At 36.6% G+C, this 10097-nt stretch overlaps 1 protein-coding gene across 3 annotated transcripts; it reads left to right on the top strand.

Annotated features, from left to right (window-relative positions):
* Positions 1 to 4935: 4935 nt before the first annotated feature.
* Positions 4936 to 8626, top strand: LOC122314734 (U-box domain-containing protein 13). 3 transcript variants are annotated; one of them, XM_043130302.1, is made up of 3 exons: positions 4936 to 5625; positions 6246 to 7212; positions 8402 to 8626. In XM_043130302.1, exons 1-2 carry the CDS (start codon positions 5060 to 5062, stop codon positions 7189 to 7191), a joined length of 1512 nt encoding a protein of 503 aa, XP_042986236.1. In that variant the 5' UTR covers positions 4936 to 5059; the 3' UTR covers positions 7192 to 7212; positions 8402 to 8626. The 3 variants fall into 3 exon arrangements, with proteins under 3 accessions (XP_042986236.1, XP_042986235.1, XP_042986234.1); XM_043130301.1 differs by having other exon boundaries at positions 8397 to 8626; XM_043130300.1 differs by lacking the exon at positions 8402 to 8626 and having other exon boundaries at positions 6246 to 7373.
* Positions 8627 to 10097: the final 1471 nt, after the last annotated feature.

Here is a 10097-nt window from a genome sequence, read left to right as displayed (position 1 = left end):
TTGGGTCACCTTGGGCCTTATTTTGTTATTTTGTTTGGTTCTCTGCTCCCACATATCTTATTAGCAAAGACCTCATTCCCTTACCTTGCGAGTCACGATATTAATTCGCCTTTCGATATACGTTTGATTGCAATAGAAACTAGTTATAGTCAACAAAACGATTGGGACTAAATGGGAGATGCGTTTGAATGGGGCTTATAGTACTGAACATCTTGTGCACATTTTCGAAAGTAATGTGTTACTTGCTCGAAGACATTGGACTTGGTGTTGAATACCCCCCTCATTCAACCCAAAAAGCCAAAGGTCTCTCTCTCTCTCTCATATTTTAACCTTGTGTTGAGATTACAGCATGGTACGTCTCATAGGTTCCCTTTACTAAAGCGATGCAAGAAAGCGACTTAACGTGAGAGTTTCTAACATGGAAACATCTGTTCTAAAGTCCAAAATATACATTTCAAGAGTGTCTCCTTCCCAACCATGTCATAAAGCTTGTTCGTGATTGAAGTCACTCAGTTCGGTTGGCCACAACCTACAAGAACCTGCCGCAATTCCTTCTCGTGCGCGTGATCAGAACTTAATGGCACGGCAAAGGGGGACCTATTGTTATTTAGTATTTACTGTTGACCCACCTTATCATCATCAATATATAAATTAATTTTCATTTGTTCCCTATACCTAACTTGGGTTGTAAACTAACGGTATTTGGAAAGGACCCCTCGATTGTGATCCAAATCATAGAAGGTCTAAAAATCTCTAGGCCATAGTAGAGTAAACCATAAGTCCGGACAATGTAGTGGGAGGATAAATTATTATTATTTTTAACATAGGGAGAAATTACCAGATCTAATTTAAATGATCTGTAGTCTATTTAGAAACACAATTATTATAAGATGTTATTAGTCTATTTCACTATTATTTATAAACTATTTAACATTATTTCGTTATTATTCTCGTTACTATTTATAAATAATTTGAGATACTAATATTTAAACAAAACCTTAATTGTTGTATGTTGGTCTATCCTAGTGAATTGAATATGATGGTAGTCCAATGAAATGTGACATGTGATGAGATGGTAAGGTGACTGGGTTCCATATGACTCAATTGAGAAAAGGGTTATGGTATATAGTAATTGGCCGGGGAATTTTGTACGGGTTGGGGCTAGGCCCACACACATCTTATGAGGCTCTTGATATCGCAAGAATAAGTCAAAAAAGTTTAAGGAAATTGAGTCTGGACGACATCCGCTGCGGGAATGAAAGGAACTCAATCGGCAGCTCTACCCGTTAAATACACCTCAGAATGGCCTCCCCCAAGGATGGGCTTGATGACTGTTGATGATGGTCACATTAAATTCTGCATCCTGCCGTCATCGGGATAATGATCGTGACGGGTGAATATTAGGAGGAGCGAAGCCGAAAACAAATAGAGGCAATGGTTTATTAAAAGGCAGAAAGCTATAGGGAAGTAAATATTGCTAAATTTCCGAACTCTTGATAAGTAAAGGAGCACCCTCTGACTTTCGCATCATAGGCTACTTAGCTTCGGCCAACCTCCCTTTCCTCTCGCAGGTAACAGGTAGAGACTCACTTTTCCAGTGGGGATAACAAAACATGCCTCAACAGTAATGTTATACAACTTATGAATATATATTTAAAACTTACTTTTATATATCATTTCTCTTTGATATAATGTTACCCTATGCATCTACTTTCTAACGTGTTGTCGATTTATTGCCTGTTATCATTAATTTACACTTGGCTGCTTCTCGTAAAGCTAGGCAGTAATAGCTAGCATCTTAAGATCGGAAATGGAACTTTTACATTTGGAATCGGAAATTTTATTGTAAGCCGTAGTTATTGACTGCACATATCTCTACTATAGTGCCATTGGTACCTTTGGAAAGGTAAAGAACACTGTCCTTATACAGATAATTATTGTCCTGTAGGTTTTGAGATGTTGCGACTACATCAATAGCTGTCGGGTCGAGGTTCAGTTTCGTTTCACGAACCTACTTAACCCACACATAAAAGTCTATTTAAAAAAACAAATAAAAGAAACACAGGCCTAAAAGCTTTTGAAAAGAGCTACAGTGATCCAATCATGTGTATGTCAGTAATAATCTTAGCTAGGGGTGGCGTTTTGCAGTGAATGATTGGAACCATATAAATTTTACTTTGTTTGGTGGGGGAAACTCGATCGAAAAGTCCATGCTTTGTTTTGCTCTGTGTACTACAACCCTATCAATGCTACCATCCATCCTTAATTAGCTGCAACACTTTCCGGGCATTGACCTAAGTTTTCTAAAATATTCTCACACGCCACAAGCACCCGTTCTGCGTGCACCTGTCAATTTCTCTATGAGCTAATCTGATTTCGTGGCTGCTTAGATTCCGGAGCTAATCCAAGTTTCAGAACCTATCCGTAAAGTCAATGTAGCCTAAACTAAACTTTTTACATCATTTTATTTTATTCCTCTTATCCATCACCAAGTGGACATGCATTTAAAACCCGAATCAAATTAATATTATGAAAAGTGAGACCAAGAAACATGGCCTAGGTTCATCCTGTCTACCAAAACAAATAAACATATCATTTGGCCAGAGGAAGTCTATGCATCTTGAATGAGACTAACAGGCTTGGATTCTTGCCATCACAGTTTACTAAAGAACAGTTTTATTTTTAAATCGGTACTTATATATTTAATTTAAAAAATAAATCTTAAAATTTAAATCTTATGAATTAAATATTACTATTTAAACTTTAAAAATATAAATTTTTTTTATGAAATCAACTATTATGATTGGTTGTTGACGTATATTGCATTTATTATTTTCTGTCGGATAATTCAATTAGGCCAGGCTTAGTTCTAACTTCTCTTTAAGGACAGTCACGTCAAAATTTTGGAAACTTTCTCGGTCACATATGAACAATCACTCGCAACCAAAATATCCGAAACCAGAATGATTAATGATTTCAATCTTCATTTATATCCAAACACTGCTATTTTCTGTTAAAATCTCGCCAAGAAGAAATACAAATTAAAAAAAGGGAAGTGACTATGCGACAGTGGTACACTTGTAGTTTCTACGAATGCGGAGGGTATTATTGCTAGGCAGTGCATCTCGGGCACCCCACCCATGACTCATGTTTATTAAAGTCAGAGAGCATCGCGTACACATTTGAGACTTGGATCACCGGCATGTACACTCTAGTACCCCGTCGTATATGGTATTATCATGCGCTAACCAATCAGAAGAAGCGGACCCCACCGAAGAAAAAAAAGGGACCCGCGGGAAGCTTCTTTGACGAACACATGAGCTGGATGGCAGAGAATGGAGAAAAGGACAAATAGTGATGGTGTCAGTAGAATACACTCTACTACTACTACTGACACACTTTCCCAGTGCCCATGAAAAAGCCTCCCAACGCATGAATTCTCTTGCAAGCCCCCTCCTCTGCCCTTTCTCTCCCTCTCCCAAAGCTTATTTCACAAGCCTATTCCACGCTACCCTTATTCTTAATAGAAAATTAAATTAAATTTTGACTAAAATGAAAAGACAGATTACTGAGGACTCGATGATAGAGAAAAATATTTCAATTTTAAGTTGGAAGATATAATTATAATTATTATTATTCACTTATTTCTAATCACAACAATTAACTTATTGTGTTTTTACTTCCATTCTTGATTTATAAAGCTATTAAAAGTATATCATAGTTGTTGTAATTGGAGAACATAAAACTTGAGATAAAATATAATATAAAAGAATTCTCTTGGGAAGAGCAAGGGCTTGTTTGGAGACATATATGAGATATAGAATTTTCAAAATTTCTCATTATTTTATTTCTAAATATTACTTAAATATAAAATATTTTTTTTATATAAATCTTATATTTACTCATTTTTTTTTAAAAAAATTATGATATTTACGTACTTTATAATTGTAAATATTATTTTTTTAAAATAAAATATAAAAATCAATGCAATTTTGACAAATTTCAAAATAAAAATTAAGTAATGATACCCTTATTATCCCATTACCACTTGTTTATTACTATTTGTATATTTAAATTTTTTACTTTTTTTCTTATTTTCTTTTAAGTAATTTTTCAACATCTTTAATCATTAAGAAAAAAATTTAAAAATATACAATTTCACTAATAATCATTTTCTTAATTATTAAATAAAACAAATATTAAAAAAAAAAGAGTAGTAAAGGAGTTGAAAAATGGTGGTAATGCTATCATTATTCATAAAAATTATATTCAATTATATTTCTAACTTTATAATATTTTTATTTAAGTTTTTATTTCCATTTTTTTCAAAATTTAATAAAATATTTTAAACTGCTCACAAAATTTTGAAATATTCAAAATCTCCAAATGAGTCATAAGATTACTATAAAGAATTAAAAGCTAAGATGGGCAATCAGTCACTTGTTACATCTAATAATTTTTAAAAAGAAAATGTTATATATTATTCTTATTTTATTTTCATCATTATGTGATACATTTATCACTATTTAATAATAAAAATTATCTAATAACAATAAATGTTTATATTTGCTCATAATAAGCTGGCTGCTTTAAAGAAAAACAAAGAATCAACTGTAGCTGATAAGAATATAGTGAATCATAGGCATTATATTGAGCTTTGGGCATTTTCATTTGTCTTTAAGAAAAAACGAAACACATTAATTTCCCACAAGAATGAATGCAGGCCCCATCTCAATATTTTCAAAGATCAGAAATTTTTGTAATTTAATGATGAGATATACGCAGCTCCCAACATTTAATGTAATGAAATATAATAATCGCTTAAAAAAAAAAGAAAGGAATATAATAATCACGTGGATCTCTCCTAGTGGTAAAACGTACAAGACTCGAAAGATTATGGAGCTTCGGGACTGAACGCTATTAAATACTAAAGAAGAAGTAAAGCTGATTAAAATACAAACAAATTCTGAGCCTTCTCTTCTTTAACCCTGTCTCTCTCTCTATGAGTTGTGTACTGTTTTTCTTCGCAATGCAGTTTGCCTAACACGTCATTCAGGGAATGGCCAAGTGTCAGCGAAACGACCTCGCATCTGTGATCCTCGACCGCCCTTCCACCAGCTCCGGCGGCCACTTTCGCTTATGGAACTCCTTCTCCGGCTCTTCACTCCGCCGCAAATTATTCGACGCCTTCAGCTGCGGTGGCAGCTCCAGATACCGTCACCGCCACAACGACTACGATTTCACCACAAGCGCCAGATCGGCTTCCGAGAATCCGAAGCCCAAGGCACCGGAAAAGCCTCGAGGAGTCAAGTCCGAGAAGCTCTCGGATCTTCTAAGCATGGCGGACTCTCCGGAGACCGTAACCGACTTCGAGACGAAGAAGAAGGAGGAGGCACTGGAGGAGCTGAAGCTCGTGGCGAAGGAACTCCAGGCCGAGGACTCGGAGAAGAGAAAGGCTGCAGCGAGCACAGTGAGGCTGCACTCCAAGGAAGACTCGGAGGCTAGAGTCACTCTGGCGATGCTCGGAGCGATCCCTCCTTTGGTCGGAATGCTGGATTCGGAAGATCTCGAATCTCAGATCGCTTCGCTCTATGCGCTGCTTAATCTCGGGATCGGAAACGATGCGTGAGTTTTTCGGTTTCCGTTTTTAGTCGGAATCATATTCTGTTTTCTGTCACCTTCTCGCTTTGATTTGTTTCATTGCTATTACACGTTTTGCTTCTGAGAGTTCCTTTCTACCGTTTTTTTCGAGCATTGACGCTTTAATCTCCACCATTTTTCTAGCTTCGGTAGCGTGTTAATCTCCGTGCGACTGTTCAATCTGTAAGGACAAGTCACTATCGGTGTTTCTTGTTTTTAAGTTTTATAATTAATTTGTGTTTTCTTCCCATATTCGCTTCTTTATGCTGAATGAGTTATTTCCTTTCCTCTTATCAGCTCCATGATTTCCTTCTAAACTTGTCTATTTCTATTTGGTGCCTTTCAGCAACCATTAGTTCGACGAATTGTTTAGTTTTTGGTCACTTTCCATCTTCTTTTGCATTATTTTATCGAAACAGTAATGTACTTAATAGGATAGCTAATATAATATGAATTACCGATTTATGTCTATTAATTTCGTTTGCTATTGTTTGGAACTTAGTTTTTTAGCATCCACGTTAATTGCTACATTAATCTCGTTTTATTCTCAATGTACGTCTTCTTTTTTCTGTTTAAATCCAATTTGTTTTATCGAACCTTTGCAGGAACAAAGCGGCCATTGTCAAAGCCGGTGGTGTTCACAAGATGCTAAAGCTGATCGAATCTCCAAATGCTCCAAACCCGTCAGTCTCCGAAGCTGTAGTGGCGAATTTCCTTGGCTTGAGCGCATTGGATTCAAACAAGCCCGTGATTGGATCATCGGGTGCAATCCCATTCTTGGTGAAAACCCTTCAGAATTCAGACCATGAAAGTAGTAGCCCCCAATCCAAGCAAGATGCAATCCGAGCTCTCTACAATCTCTCAATCTTCTCGCTGAACATTTCGTTTGTTTTGGAAACCAACTTGGTCCCCTTTTTATTGAAATCGCTGGGTGATATGGTAGTAAGCGAAAGAATCCTTGCAATCCTTGGCAATGTGGTATCTACCCCAGAAGGTCGAAAGGCGATAAGTGTGGTGTCAGATGCTTTCCCAATATTGGTTGATGTTTTGAATTGGACCGATTCACCGGGTTGCCAAGAGAAGGCATCCTACATTTTGATGGTCATGGCACACAAAGGCTATGGTGATAGGCAAGCAATGATCGAGGCTGGCATTGTATCATCCTTGCTAGAATTAACCCTTTTGGGTAGCACATTAGCGCAGAAGAGGGCTTCAAGGATCCTGGAGTGTTTTAGAGTGGATAAAGGGAAGCAAGTTACAGAGAGTTTTGGTGGGAGTTTAGGTGGTGCAGCGGTGTCAGCTCCTATCTGTGGTGGTGGGTCTTCATCGTCTTCTACAAACCCAATTGCCGGGGGTTCAGATGAGTGTTTGGAGGAGGCAGAATATAACATGAGTGAGGAGAAGAAAGCAGTGAAGCAGCTAGTCCAACAGAGTTTGCAGAACAACATGAGGAGAATTGTGAAAAGAGCAAATTTGCCACAAGATTTTGTTCCCTCAGATCATTTCAAGTCTCTCACAACAAGTTCGACTTCGAAGAGCTTGCCCTTTTGAGGAAGAAGATTCATAGATTAAGTTAGTACTCCTTTCACAATCTCATTCGCTTCTGGTCCTTTGTTAGCTTTGTTAGCGTATCAAATGTTAGTTCTTATCAAAATTTACATGAAACTATCTTAAAATATAATTGTAGTAGCAGGATGTTCATTTGGGTTTCAAGAACTGATTTGAGCGAACAATTTTGGCTTGAGGAGGAGTGAACTAAAGCTGGGATTGAGGGAGAAACTAATAAAAATAATGGGCTCCGGGCGGGGACACCGGCTTCAAGCATAATTTTTCTTAATTAAAAAGTAAATAACTTTTGATAGACTAGTTTCGAGATACAATAATTTGTTAATACTGCGTCTCAAAAATTTCAACGAAAAATTTAAAAACAAATATGACTCAATAAACCTGCCAAAGTTGCAAGTCATAAAAGACAGTTACCTTGTGAACGACGATGTTATATTCTAGAGATGATTGCTGAAGTCCTTGTAGTGGCAAGGCAGGCAAATATGGAAAGTTCGAGGGTCGTTCCTGTGACTGGGTAACGTCGCGAGTTTCCCTTATAATGAAGCGGTCACTTCCAAACCATAGTACAATTTTTGTCTACCTCGTTGGCTTTTTTCTCTTTATAGAAACAATATATAATATATTTTTTTGGGTATTCCTGATGCACAAACATGTTGGGTGGAAGGTGCCGGTCGTTTTCTTATGCATATATATAGAGGCAATTGACGGGAGCATTATTGATGGAGACTTTTTGGGTCTATTCATATATTATTGAAACTTCAGAAAATCGTGGTATTTCGAAGCACTCTGATATATTATTGAAACGAAAGGTACTTCTAATTTGAGAATATTTTCGACAAAGATAAGCATAATTAAGATAATTTGACGGCCTATAATGTGATTTTTATTTTTAAAAATACAATATATCACACTGTTCAGGCTGCCTCGCACTATGGTTTTATCTCTCATTTTGATAACTATGGTTCTGTCTCTCATTTGGGAATCTTTCCCTTGTTAGTTTTGAATTCTGGGTCTGAAGTTACCAACCCCCTTCAGGAATCTCTAACTTAATATATAATTTTTCAGAAACATCGTGCTTCTTTCCGATAATTTAGCAATTTTTTTTTAAGAAGATAAAAAAAAGAAACTGTGAATGTGTTGTCAATGCTTTGGCCTCGTTTAATGAGCCATTTTCTATTTTTATCTTGAAGGTCAGCTTTTCAGTGCAGATAAAAAATAGGAGACATTTCGTCCCCCACCACCACCACCAGCAGGAGCTATATGATATAAATATATGTACAGTAATTGTGTCCTTTCCTTGCGGGGTATTGTCATTTTGCAACAATTATTATTTTTTCCGTGTACTCAATATTTTCTGTCTGGTTCTGGTGTAAATTTCATGTGGCAACGAAAATCTTACTCAATATTTTTGTGTAGATCAGGATCCTTTTATTTTATGAGATAGACTAATATTAAGATTATCGCAATTTCGTTTTTAATAAAAAAAAGAAAAAAAAAGATATCAATATTCAAAGAAAAACTCTAGCTGCAGTCGCCTCGTGCAGTCGCGGGGCAAACGGGTCTGACGTGGAGGAAATAAAAACGCACCGTTTTAACGAGTTTAGTTACTTTTCGATATTTTTCCAGATCTACTCTATCTCCTTCACTTTTCCTCCCTCCCTTTTTTTCTCTCCCTCTGTTTCTCTCCCTTAAAGACGATTCCATTTTGCTGTCGCCAAGACTCTCAGTATTGCTCTCCCTCGAAGACAAAGACCTCTCTCCCCAAGACAAATAAACAAGTTCCGGCTCTCCAAAATGAAGAAAACAGAAGCAAGCAGTCATTTGCGACCTTAGATCTGAAACCTTATCGCACCTTCAGAAGCGGGAAACCACATAAATGGGTTTCAATCTGCTTTTCTTCAATTTTCGTATATGTTTTCGTTTTCATTTTTATTTTTAGTTTTTAATATTAGCCGACTGCACAACAAATTTTACAAGACCCCAAGCTACAGAGGGGACTACCACTAGTTTCGGAACCTTCTTCCTCTCAGGATCCATGGTGATTCGGAGCTCAAGATCAAATAAAAAATTAGAACCTCCAAATAGCTATAAAATGATGAGAATCGGAAACACCCCCAAAAGAATTGCCAAAAATGAAGAATTAAAAAAAAAAAAATCTATGAGAATCAAATGGTTTTGTGGAGAAAAAATATTGAAAAATAAATCTCAAGCCAAAATAAAATTCAATAGGAACAAATCACCTTACCTGCAAAAATGAGGAAGCTTTTTGACAAAAAAGGAGAAAAATGGAGCGCATTCGAATATTCAAATGGAAGATCCATAAATGAAGAGACATAGGTAACAGGAAAGAGCCATAAGAAAGGAAAACCTTTGAAGAAGAAATAAATACGAAGGTGAAAGGAAAACTTTAAAAGAAGAAAGAAATTTGATAGGTAATTTTACGGCATTCAGGACTGCTTAGTATTGTTCCATTTACTGAAGCTCAAAGAGAGAGAATGAGAAGGTTGGCTGCGAAGTTGTAGAAATGAAAATAAACTGTACATGTGTTTGCGTCTTTGCGAATTGAGGGAGGGAGAGAAGAGATATCCTCAGGAACTGTCGATTGGTTTGCAAACTGAGGGAACTCTTTTGCAATAAAACAAAATAGTAGTGAAACGCTACCGTTTTTTCTTATTTCTCTTTGATGCATTCCACGTAAGATGCCGATTGCACGGCGACTCCCACCAACGACTGAACGTAGCAATTCTGAAAGCCTAAAGAAGAGTTACGTTACGCCCAAGAAATCTGAAGGATATCGCATTTTTAAAATTACCGTTGTGGTCCATTTTCAATTTTGTTGTGCCCAATTATATCATCGTCTGCTTAAGGCGTGAGGTCGAGAATTTATGCAA

This window comes from Carya illinoinensis, chromosome 7, assembly GCF_018687715.1.
Source record: "Carya illinoinensis cultivar Pawnee chromosome 7, C.illinoinensisPawnee_v1, whole genome shotgun sequence".
Lineage (NCBI taxonomy): Eukaryota > Viridiplantae > Streptophyta > Magnoliopsida > Fagales > Juglandaceae > Carya > Carya illinoinensis.
Note: the sequence above shows the minus strand (reverse complement) of the source record. Positions and strands in the feature narration are given on the sequence as shown.

What these genes read in the sequence shown, in the direction of transcription:
- LOC122314734 (XM_043130302.1), top strand. Translation starts at nt 5,060, where the DNA reads ATGGCCAAGTGTCAGCGAAACGACCTCGCATCTGTGATCCTCGACCGC. An exon ending in CTCGGGATCGGAAACGATGC is followed by an intron (nt 5,626 to 6,245) that starts GTGAGTTTTTCG and finishes GAACCTTTGCAG; the next exon opens with GAACAAAGCGGCCATTGTCA.